The 26474-nt window shown below is 60.0% G+C and overlaps 1 protein-coding gene across 1 annotated transcript in view; it reads right to left on the reverse strand.

Annotated features, from left to right (window-relative positions):
• The window catches only part of NCOR2 (nuclear receptor corepressor 2), a 222054-nt gene that overhangs the window by 47600 nt on the left and 147980 nt on the right, over positions 1-26474 (reverse strand). Inside the window, exons 16-20 of the mRNA XM_082853706.1 lie at positions 25309-25445; positions 23728-23900; positions 21659-21721; positions 9051-9193; positions 1312-1459 (exon numbers count right to left, since the gene is read on the reverse strand). Of these exons, the coding sequence (XP_082709832.1) occupies positions 1312-1459; positions 9051-9193; positions 21659-21721; positions 23728-23900; positions 25309-25445 (664 nt within the window). The remainder of the gene's footprint in view (positions 1-1311; positions 1460-9050; positions 9194-21658; positions 21722-23727; positions 23901-25308; positions 25446-26474) is intronic.

Raw genomic sequence — 26474 nt, forward strand, 5'->3', positions numbered from 1 at the left:
GGTGCAATTTAAATGACTGATTCTCGCTCTCTCTCTAGCAGCCCTCACCTGGTGGGAGAATTCATCTAAGATCAGGGTAGACGATGCATCTGTGTGATACCTGGGGTGCCTGGAGTAACTGCCCTGAGCCTCAGCGCCCGCTGACAGAAAGCGGGGGCTGTGCAGTTTATCATCCAAATCCAGACACTCAGGAGTAAAATGAAGCATAATTATATCACTTCTGAATACTTATCGACCAACGGTATTGGTTGTACTTATATTAGTCAACTTGTAAAATAATATTTCAGGTCAAAAAACTATTTTCAGGGACTTCCCCGGCCGTCCAGTGGTTAAGACTCCGCACTTCCACTGCAGTGGGCGCGGGTTCGATTCCTGGTCGGGGAACTAAGATCCCGCATGCAGCACAGTGTGGTTAAAAAAATTAAAAAAAAACCATTTTCAAAAATAAACTTTCTTTTTCTAAAATGTGACACCAGAGGTGCTGGGCAAGGTCATAGGCGTCACCAGAGCTGGATATGACCTGGACGTGTAAGGTCACCAAGCACAAGACTGAACTCACAGGGGTCAGGAGGATTGAATGGACAAGTGTCCTGTGGGCGCAGAGATGCCGATTACCATTATTATTGTTGCTACTATCACCATCATTATCACTGTCATTTTCACCATCATCACCACCACCACCATCACCACCATCATCATCACCATCATCACCACCACCATCATCACCATCAACACCATCATCATCACCACCATCATCACCACCATCATCACCATCATCACCATCACCACCATCATCACCAACACCATCATCATCACCACCATCATCACCACCATCATCACCATCATCACCAACACCATCATCATCACCATCACCATCATCACCACCATCACCATCACCACCACCACCACCACCATCGTCATCACCACCATCATCACCATCACCACCAACACCATCATCACCATCACCATCACCATCACCATCACCACCACCACCACCACCACCGTCATCACCACCACCATCACCATCACCATCATCACCATCATCACCACCACCATCACCACCATCATCATCACCATCATCACCACCATCATCACCATCATCACCACCACCATCATCATCATCACCATCACCATCACCACCATCATCACCACCATCACCATCACCACCATCATCACCACCATCACCACCATCATCATCACCATCACCATCACCACCATCACCACCATGCTCTCCTCTTGGGGCATCTAGGCTCCTTCTCGGTAGCACCCAGGCATTTCTGGGAGAGGTCAGCTCCCACCGCCCACCCTCACCTTCTGCCTCCTCCGCCATCTCCTCCTCGTTCCCGCTCACGCCTGACGCCTCCATCTCCTCATCCTCCACCACGGGCGGGAAGGCAGCCTCCTCACTGGCAGCAGCTGGTGCTTTCTTCTTCTTCCTCCGTGCGTTCCTCTCCTTCTCCTAGGGCACAGGGATAGCAGTTGGTCAGGGCCAGGGCAAGGGCCTGGGCTGTCAGCCCGGGGACTCCTGGTGCCGGAGGCCTGCCACAGCTGCAAGGGACAGTGATCCCATCCACGTGGTCTTGAGGGTGCCCTTCCCCCCTCGTGCCCCACTGCACGGCCAGACATGCCAGTGGTTATTTTTACCCAGAGGTTCATTCTTCCATCATGCCCCAGATACACCTGGGGCGCAACCTGGCCTATAGGCTGCCCAGACATCCTTCCGGAACAGATGAGGAAGGACTGCCTCTGCCTGGAAGCCCCCCATGATCGCTCCAGCCCTGCCAGCTGTCCTAGCCAGAGCAGTGACCACACCCTCTGGAGGACACACTGCCAGGCACGGTCAGTACACTGGAGAGAATGAATGAATGAAGCTTTTCCTTGCAGCCTCATCTGAGCCCCGGGGGACGGGCTAGCTTGGGCAGCATGTCATTTCACCCCACCAGTCCTTAACAGGGCACCTCTTGTGTGCCAGGTACTGCCCAGGGGCTGAGGATACACGACGAATGAGGAGACAGGGTCCCTGCCCCACAGGCCACCTAGTCGGGGAGGTGGGCAATCAACACATCCTTTAAAAAGACGACTCAGAGGTGGGGGCATGGCTGCTGAGAGGGACAGACAGGGTGGGGCGAGAATGCAAGGGCGGGGCAGGGAAAAGGCTGCTCGGGGGAGGCGACATCTGAGCTGAGGTCTGAGTCGTGAGAAGAAGCTGGCCAGGCAAGGCTCTGGATGAGTGGTCCAGGTGGAAGGAACTGCAAGTACAGAGGCCCAGAGGTGGAACCAGCTGGGTGGTTCAAGGAACAGAAAGAAGGCCTTCGCTGAGCAGCCCTTCACTTCCTTCCACGCCTCCCCCAGTCCCCAGAAGCCCTGCTCCCCACGCATGGGGCCAGGCACCCACCCCCAGCTCATCATCACTCCTCCTTGACAGCTCCCGTCTTTGCACCGCACTGGGCCGGGGGTTCCAGAAGGGTGTCTCTTTAGCCCCATGCTGAGCCAGCCAGAAAGTGCTGATTGACTTACTGAGTGACTGAATGGGCAGCGTCCAGGGCTTGAACACACGGTCGGCAGAGTCGGGGTATATGTGGAGGCAGAGTGTGCTGGGGGTCCGAGGTGACCAGGGGCTCCCAGGGGAGTGGACTGGTCCCTAAGAGGAGACCCGCCCCAGTACAGCTGGTGTGACGGGAGGGGTCGCAGCCTGAGCCCTTTGGGGTCCCTGAGGAAGGAGATGGAACCTAAACGCTCCCAGACAGGCCAGCAGCTCCCAGCGAAGCCCCTCACACTGGGCTGACTCGGTTCCTCCCAGAGTTCACGTCCACCCGAACCTCAGGATGTGACCCTTCTTAGAAATGAGCCCTTTGCAGATGTAATTAGGATGAGTTCATATTAGATTAGGGTGGACCCTAAATCCAAAATGACTGGTGTCCCTAGAAGAAGAGGGAAATTTGGACACAGAGGCACCCAGGGGAGGAATGCACCCCCAAGCCAGCGAACGTCACGGATTGCAGGCCACCCCCAGAAGCTGGGCGCGCAGGGCAAGAGCCTCCCCTGGAGCCTTCGGAAGGAGCGGAGCCCTGCCGACACCTCGATTTCAGACTCTTAGCCTCCAGGATTGCAAGAGGATATGTTCCTGTACCAGTCTGTGGTGCCTTGTTACAGGAAACAGGAAACTAACGCACCTCCCCTCCGCCAATCCCCCGGCCCCCAGGAGAAAGCCACCATCACCGTGCGTGAGTGAAAACACAGCACAGCCCGCCCTCGGGCAGATGCTCCATCACCTCCAGGCGCCAGCCGGCCCTGCCCAGCCTGGCCCCTCACCCCGCAGGGCTGGGCGCAAGCCTCAGGGGTCCCCAGCCCCTGCCTGGGGGGTGGGATCACTTCCTGTCCTGCCTTCTTCCTGAGCAAACGGGGGACCTCGGGGTGCAGCCGCTCAGAATTCGGGGAGGAAGAGGGAAATGTCTGTTTGCCCGTTAGTCACGGTTTCCGTCACCAGCACTCGGCCAGGACCACAGCCCCACCCTGCCGAATGTCCACGGGACCACTGTGGGAACGCCCAGCTCCACCATCCGCCTGCCTCTGGGGGCTGGCGCACCCCGGTCCCAAACCCCGAGCTTCTCCCGGAGGGCCCCCGGCTGGAGCTCGCGGGGGCATGAGAAAGTTGTGTGGCCTGTGGGTTTGTGGGTGCAGCTGAGGGATCCCCCTTCTTCCCCAATCTATCTTTAGCAGACAGGGACTCACTCGAGTGCTGGAGCTGGGTGAGGCAGGCGACTGGCTGCCCGGGGGGTGGGGGGATGCTCGGAGCCTCACAGGGAACGGGGGCCCCTATGGGCCTGGCTGGGATGCACGTCCTGCTGGGAACCTGAGGTCTCTCTGAGCCAGCAGCCCAGGCCACCTCAGGCCAAGTGGGGTGAGTATGATGTCAACACCAGAATCCCCCCGGCTCTGGGTTTCAGAGGCTGGGACTTAGTGTCCCAGGAATCATACCAAACCCTTCCACACGTGGCCCCGAACCTCAAGATTGGGGCATGTGTATGGAACAGGAGATGCTGGCGATAGTAGTATTGGTAGTTACAGCTGACGTCTGTTAAGCACCTACTATGGGCCAAGCATTCTTTACTTATTAATTCACTGGATCTGCACGTCTACTCTGTGAATCAGAGCATGCCACTCCCTACCTCGAACTCTGCAGACGCTCCCGGAACCTCTTGATATAAAACCCAAGTCTTCCCCACTCCATACAGTCCAGTGCGATCTAGATCTGAACCCCGCCCAGCTCTCTAACTCGCTCACCCTCCTTGGTCTGTTACAAACACACTGCCCTTCTTGTGCAAATGGGCTTACAATGCCCCGGCCACAGGGCCTTTGCACTCGTCACTTCTCTGGCTGGACAGCCTTCTCCCAGACACCCACATGACTCACGTACCCACCTCCATCAGGGCTTTGCTCATACATCACCTCCTCAGGGAGGTCCTCCCTGATTACCCTGTCAAAATCAGCTAATCTCATTCCCCATCAATCACTTTCTACTACTATCCCTCATCTATCTTCAGACCACAATCTGAAATTATCTGTGAGTTAATTTGTCTCTAGAACTACAATTAACTCAAGGGCAGGCATCTTTGTCTGTTCTCAGCTGTATTCCCAGGACACCTGGAACAGCGCCCGGCACAGAAGAGACACTCTGTAACTACTAATTTAGATGCATGAACCTGATAGACAAAGACGCTGGCCCAGAGAGGCAGAGACACTTGCCCAAGATCACACAGCTCGTGGGTCAAGAAGCCCAGACTTCAATGCAGGTCAGGTTCAAGTACCTCCCTGTCTGACCATCTCTCTCTGCAGGACTGTGCAGCCTCAGATGCAAGAGGCAACAGAGTAAAACAAGGCAAGGCGGGGCCTGGGCTGAGATGGACAGAGACAGAGAAACATGGAAGCTGAGCCCGAGAGCCTGGATTCACAGATGGGAGAAAAGGGTAACCTTCGGTCATTAGGAGGGGGAGGGAAAACCTTGGAGAAGTCACTGGTGCCAAATGTTACATAACGCTGGGACGCGCTCCGCCTGCCCGCCCGATCCTGCTTCCTGCTGACGTCGCCCGTAGCCACGCTCAGGCCAGGCCTGGTGCAAGGCAGGAGGGGACACCCGCTGACCCTCTGTTTCCCCCGCTGCTTCCTCCACTGGCCGAGGGTGACGTGCCTTCCTGAGCTCCAGACGGGGCCCGGCCAGCAGGAATCACCACGACCTGTCTCCCTCCCAGGGTCTGGAGGGTGTGGGACAGCATCTTGTGAGGACTGCTTGCATTCTCCAGTGACAGGGAACTCACCCAGGCACCACGGGTGGCCACTGTAAGGACTGACGGGCCCCCCCCATCCCTCACTGAGCTTCCTCCGCAGCCTTCAACCTAAGTCCGCTCGTTCGCTGTCAGCAGGGAACGAGAACCCGTCCCACTCTCCCCAACAGCCCTTTCTCGTCCACAAGTGACAAGCAAGGCTCCCCTGTTTGCTGGCCTCAGAACGCGGCCCACCGGCCCCCACCTTCTGGTCCCCTGCTTCCCAGCAGGCCCAGCCTCTGCAGAGTTCTGTGGGAGCCATGTCCAGTAATACAGGTATGGGTCCAGGAAGGGAAGCCGGGGGCCCCCACAGACTTGGGTTCAAACCCCCTCTGCGGTGTCTCCCTCCTGTCCTCAGCATCTTCACCTGAGGACGGGGCCAATGGTGGCGACCTCAGGGGTCTGGGGGAGGGGCCCAACCTGGGCCTCGGGGTCCCCCTGCTGTTCACGCCCCCTCCCCGGCCCACCAGCGATGCTGCCCAGCCACCGGCATGTTCAGAGTCTGGGGACAAGGAGGGCGACCATCTCCATCAGCTTTGGCTACTCTTCACTCAGACCAGCACAATCCACCCCGAGCCCGGCCCACGCTGGGTCGCCCCTCAGCTCACAAACCTTCAATGGCTCCCACTGTCCATTAAAGAAAGACCCAGCTCCTCTGCCCAGCGGGAAACCCCACCCACACGTATACCCGGGGCACCTGCCATTGCTTCCCTGGCATATAGTAGGCGCTCAATAAAGGCTTGCTGAGTGTGTGATGAGGATAACGCCCAACACTTACTGAGCACAGACCGAGGGCCGGGGCTGGCAGCCTCTGCTGCTCACAGCAACCCGATGAGTGGGTCTGGGTCTTACCTCCTTTTACAGAGGAGGCAGCTGAGGCTGAGTGCTGAGGCCACGAACCTGCGGGCGACAGCCAGGAGGCCACAGAGCTGGGGTGTGAGCCCTCCAGCCCAGAGCCCTACTCCATACCATCGTGCTCGGCTGCCTCTTTGAATGAGTGAGTGAATGAATCAATCCATCGGACTAATCAATCGCTCAGGCAATCCAGGAGCAGGCATACTCTACACCCAGTTAACAACCAAGGGAGACGCGGCACCCAAGCCGCCAGGCATCTGGCGGCCATGGGCACATCACTACTGATGCCACCACCTCTGCTACCAATGATGCCACTACGGCTCTCTCTTAGTAGCACTCGCGACGTGCCAGGCCCCGTTCTAAGCACTTCACACCCATTCACTCGAATCATTCCCACAACAGCTCTTTGAGGTGGGAATTACCCCCATTTCAGAAGTGGGGAAACTGAGGCACAGAGAGGCCAAGCCACTTGCCCAAGGTCACACAGCTAGGAAGTGGCAGAATCTGGATTTGAACCTGGGTGTCTTGGGCCCACAGTCCCCACCCTGGCTGTTTCTGCACACCTTATTCAAGAGAGCACCTTGAATGCCCCTGAGAAGAATGGGGTCAGTGGCTTTAAAATAAAATAATGATGATGCTGATACTACTACCAGTAGTTAGCGCAGCTAACCCCCATGGAGCGCCCCCCTCTGGCAGGCACTCAGTCCTTTACATGTGGTAACTCATTCGCTCTTCACCTGAGTTCTCGGGGTAAAGGCTATCATTCTCCCACTTTACAGATGAGGAAACTGAGGCTCACGGGGTACAGCCGCTGCCCGAGGTCACACAGGTGCCAAGTCATGAAGCTGGCGCTTGACCCCACTTTCGCCCTGGAGCCCAGGCTGCACCATCCACCTGGCTGGCATCTCTGTTTCCCCGACCCACCCTCTCAAGTTTCGGGGCCCCCAGGGGCGCAGCAGGGCCGTGCCCCAAGGAAACCTGCAAAGTGAGGTGGGGGCCAGTAGGCTGTGAGAGGAGATACCTGTAACCCAACAGCCTGGGTGAAGCGGGCTGGTGTGTGGGCACCGGCTGGGCTGGGCTGGGCTGGGCTGAGTAGGGAATGGGGGGAGGGGAGAGGCAGGGAGGACAGGTCAGAGGGAGAAGGGGATGAAGCAGGAAGATCCCTCTGTCCCTGGGGCGATGCTCAGGGCCGCACTCCCAGCCCAGTTAATCCTGAGTTGGTGTGTAGAGGCCGACATCCCGCCCCCATCCAACCACCACCACGGCCAGCACCACCATCACAGAGCTGGATCCTATCTGCGCTGCGGGATCTCAGCAAGCGTTACGGACAGGCGCTCCTTGGCCTTGGCCCTCACTGAGCCTTCCACCCTGCCGAAACCAGAGTCCTGAAAGCTCTAGAAAAGAGCAGAGCTCCCTGTGTTTCAGGGGGCCCTGCCTGAAGCTCAGGGAGCACCGGGAACCAACTGCACAGCAGGCGGGGAAGGGACAAGAGGCACAGCCTGAGCAGACACCACGGGGAACGGGCACAGGCAGGGACTGGCCGAAGGAGGCCTGGCGGCCAGCCCCAGCCCTGACCACAGGGCCAGGGCACAGCGGCCCCCTCCGGCCTAGGATGCTTGGGGTGGGGGTGGCGAGCTGGGGAGGGGTGCCCCCAAATGCTGCACAGTGCTCAAGGAGCGTTCAGAGAGGGTGATCCTGTCCCTGGCCCGCCTGCCATGCCGTGTGACCTCGGCAGCCTGCTCGTCCTCTCTGGACCAAGGCGGGCTCCATGGTGGAGCAACTCAGCCTCCCAGGACAGGGTGCACATACTTTAAACCCAGCACAAGCAGCCCAATCAGGGGGAACGGGGAGGGTGGAGAGCTGTGCGTCCCCCTCTTGTACCTTCATATCTACAAGGAAATATGCAGCCCGCCGATTAAAAGCATGCGTCCGCAGGTCATGTAGCTGTGGGTGCAAAGCCCAAGTCAGCTGTTTATGAGCCTGGCTGAGCCTCAGTTTCCCCAGATCTGAAATGGTGACAATGCTTGGCATGTCACAAGTGTGCCCAAAAGGGGGAAGGGAGGGGGATGGAGGGAGGGAGGGAGAGAGAGAGAGAGAAAGAGAGAGAGAAAGAGAGAGAAGGAAGGAGGGAAGGAAGGGGGGGAGGGAGGGAGGAAGGAAAGAAGGAAGGGAGGGAGGGAGGGAGGGAGAGAAAAGGAAAGGAAAAGGAAAGGAAAGGAAAAGAAAAAAAACAAGCCACCCCCAAATGGCCCTCGCTTCCCAGTAACAGCTGCGGAGGAAGCGGCCTCTCCGTGGAGACCATTTACGGGCTCAGTGAGGCGAGCCTGCCCCGTCTGTGCTCCTGGAGGAGGGAAGGTCCGTGCCTCTTCTCAATCCCCTGGAGGCCAGGGCTGGGCCGGCTGCTGCCTGACCTGTCCACTCCTCCCCCGGGGTGGCCCTAAGACTGTGAGTTCAAATGGAGTGCGGGAGATGCCGACTTAGGGCTCCTCTGCCTCGGGGTCTTCATTCCAACGCGCTGACAGCCCTGAGTCCCTGGGGAGTCAGTGCCTGGCCCAGCGAGCTCCTTCCTCCCTGCCCTGAGCCCTCAGAGGCACTACGGGCCCTCAGAGGTGTCTGACCGAGGAGTGCTGGGGGTGGAGGTGGGGAGGCAGAGGTGGGCCTGCGCATCGCAGTACCCAGGAGGGATGCTTACGGCAGGGACCCACCCCTGCACATTTCCGGGGGACCACGGAGCGGGAAGCTCGAGGGGCTGAGACCTGGGCAAGAGAGCTGGCGTCAGACCCCTCCCCACCCAGGCTCCCGGGCTGCAGGTCTGGCCCACAGGTCTGGCTGGGATGCACAGGGCAGGGGCGGGGTGGGGGTGGGGACACTCACCATCTTCAGCTTGTGCTGCTGCAGGATCTCATCCAGGTTCTGCCTCTTCTTGTAGTTGAAGTAGAAGTTCTTACACTGGGACACCGTCTTGGAGCCCACCATCCGGGCGATGGCCGACCAGTTCCGGCCGTGTTCCAGGAGACCTGTGCGGGGGAGGGCGGCAGGTGAGGGGCGGCAGAGGGCTGGACAGGCAGCGGGGGCCCGTACCCACAGCCTGGAGGGCAGACAGAGCCCTGGGCGAAAGCAGCCCTGATCCCGGGGCTCAGGCTCACGGCACGGGTCCAGGGTTTCCGGAAAGAGATGGCTGGGGTGGGGGACACCAGAAGGGTGTGGGAGGCCTGGGCTCCCCGGGCTGCATGGGACAGCCTGGGCTCTAGGAACTGGAGGGGCAGGTGGGTGCAGCCCTGGGGGTACCCCTGCTGAGGCCACTGTCAAGGGTTCCGGGGGCTGAGGGCTGAGGTCTGGGGCGCAGACCCCGCCCAGGGCCCCACCTCTCCTCCTCCCCTGGCTGTCTTGACCCGGCACTGACACTCGCTCGCAGCTGCAGACGAGGCCTCGGGAGACGGGCTGTTTTCCGGCCGCACCAGGCCAGAGAAAGGAAGGAACGTGTGAGCAGGGCTGGGAGGGTGGAGTCCGGCTTGGGGTGAGCTGGCCCAGGATCCTCCGCGCCCAGGTTAACTGGGGCACACCCAGAACCCAGAGCTCCCCGTGGACGCCTAAAGGCCCACCCTGGACTCGGGGCCCACCAGGCGTGGTTCAGGGTCTGGGAGTGGACTTGCCCCCCCAAATCACAACCCCCCCATCTCCATGAGCTTCTCACACAGCCTCACAGATTCCTGATGTGGGGAGAAACGCCCAGGAATTGGTAGACCCCATCCCAAATTCACCTAGGGCAGAGAAAGATCCCTCCATCCCCACAAACTCAGGCCAGAGCTGCACCTCCAAGCCCTCTTCCGTTCTCAATGCCACAGACACCAGGCTCTGCAGAAACATCATTCCCCCAGCTCCCCTGGAAGCCAGCCCCGAGTCTCAGCCCGTCTGCCCACAGCGCTCCCAGCACACGCCTCGCACAGGCCAGCGCCTCTGCGTTTCTATGCCTTGCATCTCCAGGCAGCGCGCCTTGTGTGGCCAGGTCAGCCCGAGCAGGTAGGGCCTGCCCCCTTCCTGACGGCTGCAGAAGGGGCAGATGGGAGGCTCCGGCCTCCGGGGACTGCGGGGCAGGACTGGGCCCCCAGAGGGCAGCAGGCGTGAAGCCTGAGTCACGGTGCTGGGAACACAGCGGCCTCTGAGCCCCAGACCTAGACTCATAAGGACTAGCGAAAGATCTCCCATAAAGAAGTTTGAGGCTGTTTTCCTTGAATCAAATCAAGCTGCAAGCGGGGAGGGCTACAACGGGTGTTTCTCAGGGGCGCGGGAGCGTAAGGGGCGGACAGTCTGTGTGGCGGTATTTTCTTTCATTCATTCATCCATCCATCCATCCATCCATCCATCCATCCATTCAAACATGTGCCGGCGGCTTGCTACATACAAGGCTCGCACAGAAATAAAACGGCAGCGAAAACAGCATCAACAAACCACCAGGTCACACGGCCGAGCAACCTGGAGTTTGCGGAGCCCTGCAGACTTGGTTCCCTCTCCTCCCTGCTGTTGAGGCCACGGCTGTTTTCCCGTCCGCAGGATGGGGGAAACCGAGGCTCCAGGGATCAGAGGAGCTCACAGCTTGTGGGGTGGGTCAAGGGGCCGAGGGGCCGTGGGACCCAGGTTGTCTACCCTGTAGCCTCTGGGCCCTGGGGGGTGGGGTGCTAGACTGACAGGCCACCTGCTCCCCTGCGGAGGCCACGGGGCCACATGGCCCCAGGGCAGCTCCTCAGGGTTCCTCAAGGACAGGCACGGAGGGGAGGGCTGGGGCGTGGGATCAAGTGTAACCCAGCCCCCTGACCTTTCCCTCCGCCTGCGCCCGCAGCAGCTGCCGCTTCCACAGGACCTGGCGGAGGACGACGGGGACGCGTTTATTTATATTTCCGCAGCCGGGGCCAAGAGAGCCCAGGCAAACACGCTGGGCCGGAACCCCGGGAGGGAGAGGGCGGGTCTCCCATCTGGGCCTTCTGAGGGGTAGGTATGTGGGGTGCGGGGGGGGGGGGCGACGAGGGCCCAGAGCGGCGGGGGGGGGGTGGGGGGTACGAACCTCAGCGAGGTTGACATTTACAGACTCAACACGTAAATAAGGAGGGCGCTTGGAGCTGGCTGGGGGGTTGGGGTCCTACTTAACTCCACTGGTGGCAGAAGCAGGAGCCGGGGTGGAGGGGTCACCCGGCCCTTCCCGAAAGCTGCTCTCGAAGGAGTGCTGGACTGAGCTGTCCAGGAGCCCCGCCAAGAACGTGCTGTGTGGTCTCCGCCATCCCCTCTGCTCTCTGGGCCTCAGTTTCTTTAGCTGCTGCGTGAAGGGCTGGGGTGAATGTCCTAGCATTGCTGGCTAGGGTCCCTGGGGTGGGAGTGGACGGGCACGAGCTTCCTTCCGGTTCTGGTTCTGGTCCCGGGAACCCCAGACTGAGGGTGCCAGGCACAGGGAGATGCACTTTAGACCCCACCATGCCTTGGAGACCACATGGACCAGACCCAGCTGAAAGCCCCCTCCCACCCCCCCGCCGACACCCCTCTACCTGGAGAGAGCACCTCTGAGCAAGACCCCCAAGATTCGCCCCAAGCACAGACCTCCTCCCGGGAGAGACCCAGCCCGGCAGCCTGAGAGGCAGGGGAAGGGGCACCAGGAGAAAGTGGCCGGGCGAGTATAGAACTCCCGAGTCCTCCGCCCTGGGGTCCCTGTCTCCCCTGGGGTCCCTGTCACTGTGGCCCCCCCATCCCAGTCCCCTCCCCGGAGCCACTCACTCACATCCTCTCATCTGCGTCTCCCCCTCCGCCAAGTTTTCCGGAAACATACGGCTTGGAGGATGCTCCAGGGCTCGGAGCTGGGAGCCGCGGGCTGGGAGGCGGGAGGCTGGGCGGCCCTGGTGCCGGCTCCGCAAGGCTTCTGGCTGGCGTCTGCTGGCGGCTCAGCTCGGCCTCACATCCTTCTCGTCCAACGGCGCGAGGGAGGGAGGGAGGAGGGAGGGGCCGGGCGGTGGGAGGGCGGCAGGCGGAGGCTGGCTCCGAGGAGGGCGGGGAAGCGGCTCCGTGCTGCGCGCCGTGGTGGCCCAGGGCTCCCCCGGCGCTGCCACCCCTGAGCCGTCCCCCCCCCACCAGCTGCGGGTGTGCGAGGTGCCCTTCGCCGATGCGGGCGGGCGGCGGGAAGGTGTTGGCTGTGCCAGGCGTCACCAGGGAGCACAGTGTCAGCGGCTCCTCTGGGCACCAATGTGCCCAGCGCGGGCGCTCAGCCCCCGGACCCCCGACGCCCCCGCGGGGCAGAATCCAAAGACCCCAGAGCCTCTCGGGCAGCAGCGCCCGGCAGCCTCGCTACGCGCCAGGGCTCGTCCGATCTTCCTGCTGCCTGACCCAGCGAGACGCGTCAGGGCTGAATGTGACCTCCAGACGGAGGCTCGCGGGAGGGGCGGGGGAGTGTGGCAGAAGCCCAGGTTCGGAAGGGGCGGGCCAACTTGGCACTGGCTTCCCCCTCCCTCTCTCCCCATCCGTGGCGGTGGCGGCGTCAGCAGCGGTAAGAACAGATGAGGGTTCAGAAAAACAGAGCTTCTCCACCCCGGCAGCCGGAGCAAACAGCTTCTTCCGCTGTCATTCCCCTGCGCTGGTTCCACCTGTGGTCTGCCCCCCTCCCAGCCTGATGCTGCCATGGTGGCCAGGCCCTCCGTGGGGGGCTCTGGAGGTCTGGATGGGCTGGAAGGCGGCAGTGGGCGGGCAGGGCTAGCCTAGCATTCTAGGAGGAAGCTTAGAATTTGAGGGGACTCTTCCAAGCGCAAACGAGACCTCCAATCCCTGAGGATGGGGGGAAGGGTTTGGAGCCCGTCAGAGGGCTCTCTGCTCCCCGAGGGTCTTGGGACAACGGCGGCCTCTTTCTTCCCTCTCTGAGATACCCGTGACGACTGGGTCAGCCCGCGCCCCGTACAAACACCTGCTACGGACGCCCCAGGCAGCTCCCAGGAGGTTGAAAGTTAACTGAGTTGAACTTTGGAGCGAGATCCAGGTCGCGACCGATTTCTCCAACTCCGGGGTCACTGACCTGCTTGTCCCTTCAGCCCTCAGCCTTTCCATCCTGCCCAAGAAACCCAAGGAACGACAGGCCACAGGTCTCTGAAGCACCCCGATACCCCTGCTTTGCCCCCCAGCCCTCGCCCTGGGGCACACCCTCCAGGGCAGGCAACAGATCCCAACCACATCAGGGACCCCGGACGTCCTGCCTGAGTCCCATGATCCGTTCTCTGCAAGGGAGGCCCAAGACGGCTTTCAAGGATGCCAATCCCGTCGTGTCACTCCTCTGCTTCAAATCTTCCAATGATGACCCAAAGCTCTTGGAATCAAATCCAAAGGCCTCAGCGTGGGGCATGAGGCTCTGCAGAGCCAGTCCTGCCCCGCTGTCCGGCCTGCTTCCTACCTCTCCCCTCGCTCCAGCCACCGGAACCTTTTCTGCCCAGCCCTTGGATGTGCCCCAGGACATTTGCACTCACTGTCCCTGCTGCCTGCATGGCTTTTTCACAGCTCTCCTTCTGTCTTCCTTCAGTTCTCAGCTTCAAGTGATACCTCCTCAAGAGAAGCCTTCCCTGACCACTCTCTCCACAGTCGTCCTCCCAGCCACCCTGCCATCATGGGGTTTTGTTATCTCCAGAGCACTTATCACTCCCCGAAATTAGCTCCTTGGCTCCACTGGTCGTGGACAGCCATGTCTCTGCACCCACAACTGCTAGGCGTGCAGGAGGCATTAGGCAAATGGACAAAACTCCAGACACCCTGAGTATCTGGGTTTGGGAGCCCTCTGGGCATCCCCCCCAGGCATCTCTGCTGCCTCTCTGGGGTTCCCAATTAGGAGCTCCAAAGAGAGGAGGGAGCTGAGCAGTTTATCCCCCGGGGGGGTCCTGGACCCTCCCCTCCCCAGAAGAGACGTCTGGGAGTGCCCGCCTCTCACACCAGGGGCACGTCCACACACACTCTGTGCCGGTGCCCCAGACGGCAGATTCTGCCAACATCCCCTGTGGTCTGGATTCCCTGACCTCACTTCTAATTCCTAAGGAAGGAGTTTCGTTCTGAAGTGTCAAGAGGCGGGAACTAGGAAGTGAAATTGACCAAGACAGGAAGTCAAGCCAGGAGGTCTGAGTCACAGACGTGGAGCGCAGAATGAGGTGAAGGAGCAGGGGGTGGCCGCAGAGGTGCCAGTGAGAGGGGCTTCTCTGCGTGGTGGCGTGTGGAGGCTTGGCCAGCCCACTCTGGCCGTCCTGGCTACGCTCGGTGGGGAGCTTCCCATACACTGTCTGGGGGCCTGGGACGGACTGTTCTCACGGGAGCAGTGACTCACCCTCCTCAGCTCACGTACACTGGCCCCCAGAAAGGCCTCGTCCCTGTTCTGTCCCTCCGCACGCTGCCACCCGCTCAGGGTCCCTGCTGTAGGCAGCTCTCACCTCTGGGGTCTTCGAACCTGTACCAGTAGCCAACCTCCCCCCCCCGCCCCTGCCACGGGCGAGTTCTGATAACCTGGGGGCAGGAGGAGTCTTTCTAGCACCTGCAGTCACCACACTGTCATCCATCTGCATCCTGGGAATGTCACAGCTGCTCCCTCGGGAAACCAGCGTCCGCCACCCCCTCCTCGCCCCCGCCCCGAAACACTCGCTCCCCATTACCCCAGCCAGCCCTGAAGTTTTCTGTTCCCTTCATGAAGAAGCACAGGCCGCCTACAAGAGGGACATATCCACACCCCTCCCGCCAAATGCCACTTTCCAAGAGAAACTCCAGTTTGCAAAACAAGATTTTCTGCCTAAAACACTGTCAAAGGAGGGGGGAAAAATCCAGCAGACTTAGTTCTGAGTCATGCCACTTCCTTATTTTGGAAACTCCAAGCCCTGGGTGGGTTTGACTTGGACCCAGCCCTTGGTTGGCGACCTTGCCAGGAGCCTACTGTGTATCTGAACCTCTGACAGTCCCGCCAGTCCCCGAGGGGATTCGGCCAGACAACTTCACACCTGAACTTGGACTTACCTTCCAAGTAAGTCCAAGTTAACTTTTCTTTCCGTCTACCCTTTTCAAAATAAGCCTCGGTGCCTACATAAGCCTCAGCTTCAGCTATTACATCTGCAAATCACAGTGCCGATGTGATCTCCCAATACATGATCAAAGCCAATGATCTCCCAATACATGATCACCTATTAAGGTGAAAAAAAAAAATCACCTGTGTGCGACCCGACACCCTACCACTTTGGGAAAAATGCCATGTTATGTGTTCAATGTCAAGTTTTCCCATAGAGTACAGCCAAGTGGTTTGCTCCCAGGACCAGGCAGCTCTATGTTATTTGCTGGGCAAGCCCCAGCTCACTGCCCCCTTGGGCCTCAGTCTTCCCATCTGTGAAGCAGAAGGCGTGTGTGCATGTGCACGTGTGCGTGTGCATGTGTGCGTGTGCATGTGTGCGCGTGTGTGCATGTTGTGTGCGTGTGTGTGCATGTTGTGTGCGTGTATGTGTGTGTGTGCACGCACATGTGCGTTCGCAAATATGGAGAACTCGCCTTGAGGGTCCCTTGGGAGGATTAAGTAATATCATTCGTGCAAAATGCTGGAACCAGCCAGCAGCCACCACGTGGTAACAGACATCATCACTGCTGTGTAACCTACCAGGGGGCTCTTTCCCTGAGGAAGCACCAACTGGAACGCCCACGTGTGGATTTTGCCCCTGGGAGTGCAGGTGGGCTGGGAGATGCTTGACTTTACCTTCCAGGGTGCTGACAAGGAACAGGAGAGTGGCCTGGAGCTTGCCCTGGTGTCTGGCTGTCCCCCGCGCTCATGCAGAAACCCCGACTCTCTCCTCCTTCTGAGCCATCACAGTGGCCTGTTTCCCACACGTCAGAAGCATCCAGGTCGGGGGAGCGCGCACCCAAGACAAAGCTCAGCGGTCTCTCTCCAGCCGGAGGTGGCGACAGCTCCCCACTGACGCCAGCCCCGGGATGCTGCAGGCTCCCTTCTGACAACCTTTACGGCCGCCCCGCTCCTGTACATCAACTGTCCTCAGTCCCCGCTCCAGGCGCTGGCCCCGTCTCCTGCTGGGCCCTCCCTGGTTCCCGTACTCAGAAGTGACCCAGCACCCCTGCTGCATCAGCCGCCAGACCTGTGCGCTAACCACAGCGCCACGCTGCCCGTCGTGAGCGCCGGTGGGCAGGTGCACGGCTGTCCAAGCACAGAGGCCATCGCTCTCCCTTGGTCCCTGCAGTGAGGACGGCATGAGACTTTGATGATGGACACGTGGATGGTAGGCCCCACATTTCCAAGTTCCAAGGCTGGGGACTCACACCTCCCCTCCCCAAGTCTCAGACTCTTCATCCGTAAAAACTAATTAAACCAGCCAGTGTGCACAACAAGCGTTTTGGAGGTGCAAAGCAATTAGTGGTTTCTCCCTCGGTCCCCATGAAAGGGGGCGAGTCCTGCAGGCAGAGACAGCCTGAGGTTACTGGGGGAGAGTTCGGGGTCCACCTGGGCTCCATCCGGCCCGACAGGCCTTGCATGGGGCCACCAGCTCCTGGTCCCTGCAGCACCCTACTCTGGGGTCGCACACCTCGCCTTCTCCCTCCTCACCAGGCAGGCCACTCGAGGCCAGGGAGGGGCTGGTGGCCAGGAGCTGGGCCAGTGCCTATTTCTGGTCTGGAATGGTGTGCCTGGGGGCTTCCCTGCCCCCTCCACAGCTGGTTCCCTGTCCACCAGAGAAGGGGGCTGGAGACCAGTAGGAGCTGCCAGCAGAGCCCTGGGCCTCCCACACAGCTGGGTCGAGACTGCAAGCCAGGCCAGGCTGACCTTTCCCAGGGGAACCAGAGCCTCACATCCCAGCCTAGTGCCTGCCCAGCATGGCGCTGGGCCCGAGGGCAGGCAGCCAGCTCCCTGAGGCTGCCCTGCACATGCTCAGTCCTCACTTGGTAGGAGCCCCAGGACAGGCAGCCCTGACTCCAAGCACAAAGGAAGGAGCAGGTGCGCACCTGCCAACCTGGAACCCTGCAGCCATCCTGTCCCCTGTCCCACTCCTCCCCATGCAATGGTCTTCCCCATGCTCTCAAAGTAACAGCCGAACTCTGTCCCACAGCTGGTAAGGCCGGGGGGTGAGGGGTGGCCCTCCCGACGGCCTCTCCATTCCTTGCCTCTCTTCCTCTCGTTCTCTGGGTTTTAATAGCTTCTCACTTGACCACGCTGCCCTTGCCACAGGGCCTTTGCACATGCTACTCCTTGGCTGGGAGACCCTTCCCTCTCTCGTTATCTGATTAATAGGGGCCAGGCCCATGGACTCACTCATCCAAACCTCACACCAGCCCCATTCCCATTCTGTGACTAGAGTGCGTGAGTTCAAATCCCAGCTTCACCAATTGACAGCTGTGTGACCTTGGGCAGCTCACTTAACCTCTCTCGGTCTCAATTTCATCATCTGGATAAAGAAACTAGTAATAGCATCTGCCTCATAAGGTTCGTGGGGATGAAGTGACCTGACATACATGACGCCTCTAGCTGTACCTGGTACCCAGGCGTCCCGACAAGTACTTATAGTGTTACTTCGTGTTATTCCGTGCTTTGGGTGTCAGCCCAAGGGCCCTTCCCCAGCGCTGTGAAACCACCTCCAAACGTCATTCGACGCTTGCTCGGCAGGCCGCTCACCTCCAGCCCCTTCCCTGCGGCCCCGGGAAGCGCAGGCACTGGTCAGCGTCACACACCCACAAGGGACGGAGCTGGGACTCAAACCCAGGAAGAAAGGCTCCAGAGTCTGTGCTGAACTGCAGGCCCGCCCCTTCTGAGCACGTACTGTGTGCCAAGGGCTGCACGAATATGGCTCACGCCACTCTTACGATGCCCCTCGGTGATGGCATCCCAGCCTCCTTTTGGAGGACGAGGGAACATGAGGCCAAGGCAGGGATGGGCCAGGGTCACAAGGCTGAGGAGGTGGTTATCATTACAAACAGTGACAGGGAACTCAGTGTGTCTAAGTCACCACCCCTGTAAGCGCTTCTGTTTTCTTTCACCAAAACCCCACACACAGGTGGTTGTCCTGGATTAAACAGTGTTCCCCACCGGCCACCAAATTTCATGTCCACCCACCTGTAACCTGTGAATGTGACCTTATTTGGAAAAAAAGTCTTGATAGATGTGATCGAGTTAAGATGAGGTCATGCTAGATTAGGGTGGGTCCTTACAAGAAAAGGAAAATTTGGACAGAGACACACAGAGGGAAGACAGCCATGTACGATGCAGGCAGGGATTGGAATGTCTAGAAGCCAAGGAGCGCCGAGATTGCCAGCAACAGCAGAGGCTGGAGGAGGAGAGGCAGGACCCTCCCCTGGAGCCCTCAGAGGGAACCCAGCCCTGCCCACACCTTGATTTCGGACTCACAGTCTCCGGAACTGGGAGAGAATACATTTCTGCTGTTTTTAAGCCACTAAGTTTGTACCTTGTTACAGCAGCCCCAGGAAACTCATACAGTGGGTGATGCTCTAATTCCCATTGTACACATGAGGAAACTGAGGCACTGAGAGGTTGACTAGCTTGCCTGAGGTCACAGAGCTAAAAGGTCCAGAGGCTGAGGTCCAGTTTCTCTCTGGGGACGGGGGACCCTCTGCAGCTCATCCTTCTAGGCCTGGCTCCTGGAAGTCTCCTGGGATGCCTGGGGCAGGCTCAGTGGTCCCAAGGCCCTGGGGACACCTGGCTGCTCACTTCCTGGGCTCCCTGAGGGAGGGACCAGGGCTGGCTCATCTCTGGGTACCCCTGCCCTGCACAGGGTGAGGCACTGGGTCGATGTAAATGGGTAGGAGGATGGGTGGGTACCATCTGTCTCGGGCACAGCTGGGTTTTGGGTACCTTCCTGGGTTTCTGAGGGCCGGGGGCACTGGAACATTCCTAGCCTCTCCACCCCCGCCCACTGTGGAGGAGGAGTCCTGGGGGCTGCCAGCACCTGCCTCCCGGCCCCGATCCCCTCCCGCCGCCTGGAACAGGCAGCCATTAGCAGCCACCCTGAGCGGTAATCGTCCAGATTGCTGTAATTCACGGCGGACAAGCACACTGGCACTCATCACATTATCACAAATGTCACTGAGCAGGGCCTCGGCGTGCACAGTCCCCGGGGGGGCTCGCACGCTGCCGTCTCCGCGGGCAGGACCCAGGATGAGCTCGCTGCCGCCGCTGAGGATTCAACCTTGAGACAGTGGGGTGCACTCCCGTCCCAGCCGGTGAGTCATCCCCAGCCGTCTCCCAAAGGAAGAGAGAGGGCAGCCTCTGACTCAGCCGACTCCCGGTTCCCGGGCAACTGGGAAGGAGTGGGGATGGGGCTGCCATGACGACAGAAGACACAGCACAGGCTGGTAGCCCTGGGACATGCACCCCTCACGGCCCTGGTGGGTGGGTCCCCAGGCAATACCACTGCCGGTGGCTGAGATCCCAGGGTCTCACGTGTGGTTAAAAAAACCATGCAATTCTACACAAATGTTCACAACAGCATTATTCACAATAGCCAAGAGGTGGAAACAACCCAAGTGTCCATCAAGCAATGGATGAGTGGATAAATAGAACTCCTCTGTCCACACGGAGGAATACAACTCAGCCATAAAAAGGAATGAGGTGCTGACACAGGCTACGACGTGGATGGACCTCAACAACATGATGCTGAGAGAGGCCAGACACAAAGGGGCGTATGTCATGTGATTCAATTCACGCCGAAGTCCTGAACAGGCACAGAGACAGAAAGCGGACTAGTGGGCACCAGAGGTTGGCAGGGCTTGGGGAGAATGGGGAGTGACTGCTAATGGGTACGAGGTCGCCGTTCGGGGTGGCAGAAAGTTCTGGGGCTAGAGAGTGGTGATCGCTGCACAACGCTGTGAAGGTACTTAATGCCACTGAATTGTACAGTTTAAAATAATTAAAATGGTAGATTTTTACGTTGTATGTATCTCACCAAAATTAAAGGGGGGAAAACATCACACATTTTCAAATAAAGCCTCTTCTGCACCCCATGGTGAATCCACACCAAAAACCACAAAGTAGACACAGAAGACAGGAGAAAAGGACAGCGTGGCCCCCTCGGGGGGCTGACAGCACCCACTGACCCCCGGCAGCCAGAGACCATGCGCACAGGCCCCCGTTAGTGCTCCTGAGACGCTGAAAATAGGGCCTCACCTGCGAGAGGAACCAAGGCAGCTCCTCCTCTTCTGAATGAGGCTGAGGGTCCAGCCCGGCCCTTCCTCCAGGCCGGCCTCACCAGAGGCCTGGGAACTTGGAGGAAGGAGGTCTGGAGGCTCCAAGGGACAGCGTGCCCGGACAGGAGCCCTGAGGGGAGGGGCTCGGTCCCCGGCAGGGGCCTGATCAGGTCTGGAGCTGCTCCTGGTCAGTTTCTGAAACACCAGGACCAGACGCTCAGGCCCCCAGGCACCCTCTCCCGGGGCAGAGGGAGGGGAGGGGGTGGGCAGGGCAGGCAGCCCATGGTCCAAGGTCTCAGCCTCCGGGCCCAGCTGTCCTCGCACACAACTGTCCCTGTGCACCTGGGTCCTTCATTAGAAAGGCCATTTGCTCCGTCCCTGAGTCATGACCTGGAGCTCTGGGCACAAAGGAGCTGCACCTCAGCAGTGGGGCCTCAGCAGGACCTTGGGGACAAGAGCTGGGAGACCCAGGTCACCAGCTCCAGGACCGGGCCATCCTCGGCCTCTGTCCCTCACTCCCTCGTCCACAAAACGGCCGGAAACAAGACTCACCTCTCAGGGCTGGGGTCAAGATGAATGAGAGCAAGCAGGCCAAATGGGGCTCAGATGCCACCTCAGCCTTGGCCTTCCTGCCGGCGCTGAGCTAGGCTGACGGCCCCTGCCCTGGGCACAGGGGAGGGAGGGGCAGCTAGAGCATCTCCCAGAGATGGGCGCCGGGGGATCGACACCGACGTAGTCCCGACAGTGCCGGGCCATCCTTGGGACGCTTAGTGCCTGTTACCTCTGGCTTCTCTTGGCCAACCCGGATGCCCCTCTCTTTTCACAGATGGGGAAACTGAGACCCAGAGACTGGTCACTGAGCCAGGAAGTCAAGGGCCCAGCCATTCTGGCTCCCATGAACAATGAATGTGCTGGTGGCTTCTACAGAGAACGCGGGGTCAGCACCACAGCACAGGGAGACGGCACAGCGAAGGGGAACAGCTTGACCCCGTGACTCCACCGCGGTGGCCACCAGTAGGCTCTGCACCCCCCAAGGCACCCGGGTGCTCTGCCGCCACTCAGTCTGCAAGGCCATGACGTGCTGGTCCCAGTGGCCACGGAAGCCGTACACCGACAACATGGCCACACAGACCCATTGTCTGGAGGACAAAACTGAGGCTCCGAGGAGACGCGGCCAATCTGAGAACACCCACCGCAGACCACGCCACAGCCCCGTTTAAGGGCACAGGTCAACCTCCTCCCCACCACACGAGCTGCAGGACCCGGATGCCCATCGAGGGCGATCAGAGCAGCCAGAAACCCCTCACCTTTCTTGGCTGTTTCCATCTCTTCTTCGGTCCAGCGAGAACTCTCATTCATCTCCATGGAAGCTGGAAAGGAAGACACAGCGCGTTGGCAGCAGCCTGAAGCGGGGCGCTTTCTCTGCCTCTGGCTACTCGGGGCGCCTGCTGGGTGGAGGGTGTGCAGGCACCTGTTTTGCAGAGGGGAACGCCGAGGCGATCCAGGGCCTGGACCCTGAGCTGCCTCTGTATGCACTCGGCTGGGAGCACGGTGACCACATGAAGGAGGAGGCGGGAGAGGAGGAGGGACGTGATGGGCAGGGACCTCATCTGCGCGTGGACCCACTGGGGCCGGGTGACCCTCTGCCGTGAGGGCTGCCCTGGGCATTGCGGGTGTGGAGCAGCAGCCCTGGCCTCTACCCACTAGGTGCCAGGATCCCCCACTCCAACTGGGTTCCAGTCATGGCCACCTGTCCCCTGCGGGAGGGCCCTGCTCTACAGGGTGATCACTATATTCTCCCCTGACTCATGCGGCACGAGGATGGGGCTGCTCGTGTTACTGAGAAGGAACGCAGCTGCCTTGGAGTCGGGGGAGTTAGCCGAGTGTCTGCTAAGGCTGTTTCTGAGCCTCTCCTCCAAGTTCCCCTACACGTGAGCCCTCGTTCTTCCCTGAAAGTCGCTTAAGATGTCGCGAGGGCGGCGAGCGTGAGGGACGTCAGCATTACGGACTCAGTGCCTGGAACCGCGCTAGGCACAGAGTATGCACTTGGTAGAGGCCGCTGACCATCAGAGGGAAGTTCGGGCAGCTTCCCCGCTCCCTGCTACCATGGCCAGCTTTCCCCTTCCCTCCCACGGCACCCCCAGAGGCAGGCTGTGGAAGTGGAGCCTGGGGTGGGAGGTGCCCATCAGAGGGCCTGGGGTTGTGTTTTCCACTCCGCCGTCCGGCCCCAGCGTCAGCCTGGGGTCCAGGGGAGCTTCCCCGGAAGTCAGGTGCGCCAGTGCACTCCTGAAGGGAACCCTCCTGCCCTGGGTCTCCAGGCACTCCAGCACCAGCCCACAGGAGCTGCACGGGGTTTGTGGCCAGCGGGCTGGCTTTGAACCCCAACTGACTGGGACTTTACAGAGGCAACATCCCTTCTCTAAGGTTCAAACAGCCCATGTGTGAAACGGGTACCAATGACCTCCGACGCGGAGAAGGAAGAGGTGCCTGGCACAAATCCTGGGTGTGGACGAGGTGGGCGTCTGTGAGACAGGGAACATCACCTCCATCAACTCCCACTCCCAACTCCCGGGAAGACTTCCAGGTGGCTGGGGCCTCAGCCTGAACACTCAGGCCACGGGTCCGGGTTCCCGCACACACCGGAGGGCAGGCCCCAAACGGCCAAAACGCTACAGACAGCAAGCACACACCGGCTGCCCCCCTGTGGCCGAACTTGGGAACTGCTACTCAATTCTTCTCTCTTTTGTTTCCCCCCTTGGGGTAGGGAGTGAGGCTCAGAGCACCTGGGGGTGGGCACCCACTGAGCAGAAGGAGAAACTGAGGCCCACAGAAATGAAGGTACAGGGAATTCCCTGGTGGTCCAGTGGGTAAGACTCCACACTTCCACTGCAGGGGGCACGGGTTCAATCCCTGGTCAGGGAACTAAGATCCCGCAAGAAGGGGTGGTTTTTCGGTGGCTTGTGGGATCTTAGCTCCCCGACCAGGGATTGAACCCAGGCCCTTGGCACTGAAAGAGCAGAGGCCTAACCACTGGACCACCAGGGAAGTCCCAAGGCCAGATTTTCTGAGTGAAAAACAAAACCAAATTGGTGATCTGGAATTTTATGCGAACTCCCCAGCTCTGGAATAATCCCGGCTGACAGCCAGCGAGACTTTCCCACGCTCCAGGCACTGTTCTAGGCCCTTCCTACACACAAAGTCACTAAAACGCTCCCCCCACGGTTACAGGCATTACGGGCAACCGCAGTGCCAAGGAGGCCACTGAGGCTCAGAGAGGTTAAGGAACTCGCCCCAGGTCACACAGCGAGCGTGCAGCTCATGCTGGGATTCTGAGCCTGCCGTGCTTGCGGCGCCCCTGCTCCAGCCCGAGACTCACCCAGCTCGGCACTCTGCTGCGGGGTGATGGCCTCCTCGCTGTTGGCCTCATTGGCCATGGAGCGGGTGATGCGGCCTTTGCGTCTTCCCTGGCTGTTGGCGGTTTTGCGGCCTTTGGAGGCCACTGCCTCCTTCTCATCATTGTCTTCCCCAGAGGTGTCATCCGTCTTCTCCCTAAAGGCCAGGGAGGGGAGACAGGGATGGTTTCACCGGAGCCGGGAACCTAGGTGGCGGTTTCAAGAGACCTGCTTTTCCTTAGCAAGATGAGTGCAGGCTGCCAGCGATTTTCTACTAATCAGAGGGTAGGAAAGAGGGAAAAAGCTTGGGGCGAGGGCTGGCTGGTAGCAGTCTGCAAGGCTCCTTTATTCACCAGACGAGGGAGTACGCCTGGTAGCCGTCTGCGATGCCATCTTAGTTATGAGAAGGGAGGTGTGACCTGGTAGCTGTCGTCTGCTTTACTCTCCTAACAGGGATGTGGGCTGGGAGTTAACCGACTGGCTATTTTATTCACCAAGTAGGGGTGTGGGCTGGTGGCTATCTGCAAGACCATTTTATTCACCAAACAGAGATGCTCTCTGCTCTCTGTCTGCAAGATGACTGGGTTAACGGCATGGGGGGTGCAGGCTGGCACAATCTTCAGGCCACTTTAACTCCCCAAAGAGGAGACGTCCCCCAAGGGGCCCTGTAAACGACACTGACTTTGCCTTCCATATTATCACGGACCACTGTGTCCTGCAGAAAACGCAAGAGGAAAGTTTCCTGCCGGTCTTATGCAGGCCGAGCCCGGCGTGTGGGGAGCATGTGACCTCAATAACTGGGGCTGGGACTTTCTCAGAAGCCGACTCGGGAGACTTTACTGCGGGGTTCTCAGATTAATCACCTCCGCCTTCCATTCATCTTCCTGAAGGGCCTCGCAGGAGCGTCTGGGAGACAAGGGGTAACAGGCCAGATGCTCTCAGAAGCCACATTCCTGAGCCCACTCCAGGTACCTGGCGCTAAGCCCGTGCCCACTGCCCCCCCTTCCTCGGAGTGAATCTCCAGCTGGCTGTGCTCCCGCCCCTGGCAGTCACGGGAGGCTGCCGGTGGGGGGCCCCCCCACCCCGAGGCGAGGCTGTGCCTTGATCTGCAAGAACTCACACCGACAGCGATCATTCTAAAGGTGAGGGCCGCTGCCTGCCTGCATACCTAGTCCTTCCTTCAGTGAGCAGCGAGCGCCTCTGGCCCCCGCTCCCGCCCCCAGCATCTCAGGAGACTCGGCCGAGGAGGGAGGAGGCAAAGAGTTCCAGAGTCACTGCCTGGATTTATTCGCTCAGGAGTGGAGCTCAAATGAGCTCTCAGTCTCTGAGGTCTCCAGAGGCTTCGAGAAAGAAAGGGCGGGCGGGCGGGCGGGCGGAGAGAAGAGCGGGCTTCCGGAAGGGGGGCTGTCGGGCACAGGCGGAGCAGAAAGTGCTTCCCTTCGAGGCAGGCGATCTGTAGACGCCACCTCCGCGCACACCCTTCCAGGGCGCCGTCCACGGCCCCGTTCGTGCCCCCCCACCCGGGGGTCGCGGCCGAGCCCCTGCCGGGCGGCCGCCGGTCTTACTTGATCAGCTCGTCCTTGCCATCCTCCACGTCCGGCTTCTCGTCCTCCTTCTCGGCCTCCTTCTCCTTCTCCTTGTCCTCCTTCTCCTCCTGGCCGCTGCGGGGCATCTGCTGCTGCTGCTGCTGCTGCTGCTGCTGCTGCTGGGCCCCAGGGGAGGGCGGGGGTGGGGGTGGGGGAGAGGAAAACAGTGAGACAGGTGAGCCTCTGCACCTGGGCTGAGCTTGGCTGAGAACCCAGCACCCTCCGTGGTGTGAGCTGGGCAGAAACCCCCAGGCACTGGGGGGAGGCAGGAGTCACGGGGTGAGGTATAGAAAGTGCTAGTGTCAGACGCCTGGCCTCTTTCACTTGGTGACTGTGTGACCTTGGATGAGGGTCTTGACCTCTCTGTGCTCTGATTCTTCCCCCTGAAATCGTGCCGACCCCTTAGCCAGGGGCGGGGAAGCTGAAATGAGAGGCCCCTTACAGAGCCGGCATCTGGCACCAGTATTTACGTGGGGCGGAAGCCCCCAAGGCAGGAGGGAGGGGGCCCTGGTCAGCTTCAGGCAAGAGCATGGTGAACATGGGGAAACCTGGGTCACACCCTGACGCCCCAGCCTGCCTGCCTCTGACAAAGCTCAGGCCATCTCTCTAAGCCTCAGTCTCCACGTCTGTAAAATGGGCAGATGGAAGTGTTGTCCCCAGGTCCCCGGGGGCCCGTGTGAGGATGGCAGCTGCTATGATGAGGGTCCACTTTTGCTGCCGTGGGCCTGTTCTTCCTCTCACGTCAGTCAGCCCTCAGAGGGGAAAAGAGCAGGCCCCGCTGGACAGGAGAGATCAAAGGGGCTCACAGCAAAACCAGCCACCCTCCCCCCACCCCGCAGGCCTGTTCCTTTCATCTCCTTCCCAAGTGGGCGGGACAGGTGCTGGCACCAGGCTGCTGACACTGCCCTCACTGGGGGTGGGGTGGGGGGGGGGGGAGTGGGAGCTCCTCCCCACACCGTCACCCTTTCTGTCCAGCCTGATTTCTCCTAAGGCACACACTGATTCTCTCGGCCACCCCGAAGTCCTCCTTGCAGGCAGCGGCCAGACCAGACCATCTTTCCAGCCCTTGGAAAAGATGAGCCAAGTGAAAGGAAAACAAACACGCCGCAAAGCCTCTCAGTGTGTACCGAGGGGCGTGGTCACAC

Source organism: Leucopleurus acutus, assembly GCF_964270905.1.
Source record: "Leucopleurus acutus genome assembly, chromosome: 13".
NCBI classification, from domain to species: Eukaryota; Metazoa; Chordata; class Mammalia; order Artiodactyla; family Delphinidae; genus Leucopleurus; species Leucopleurus acutus.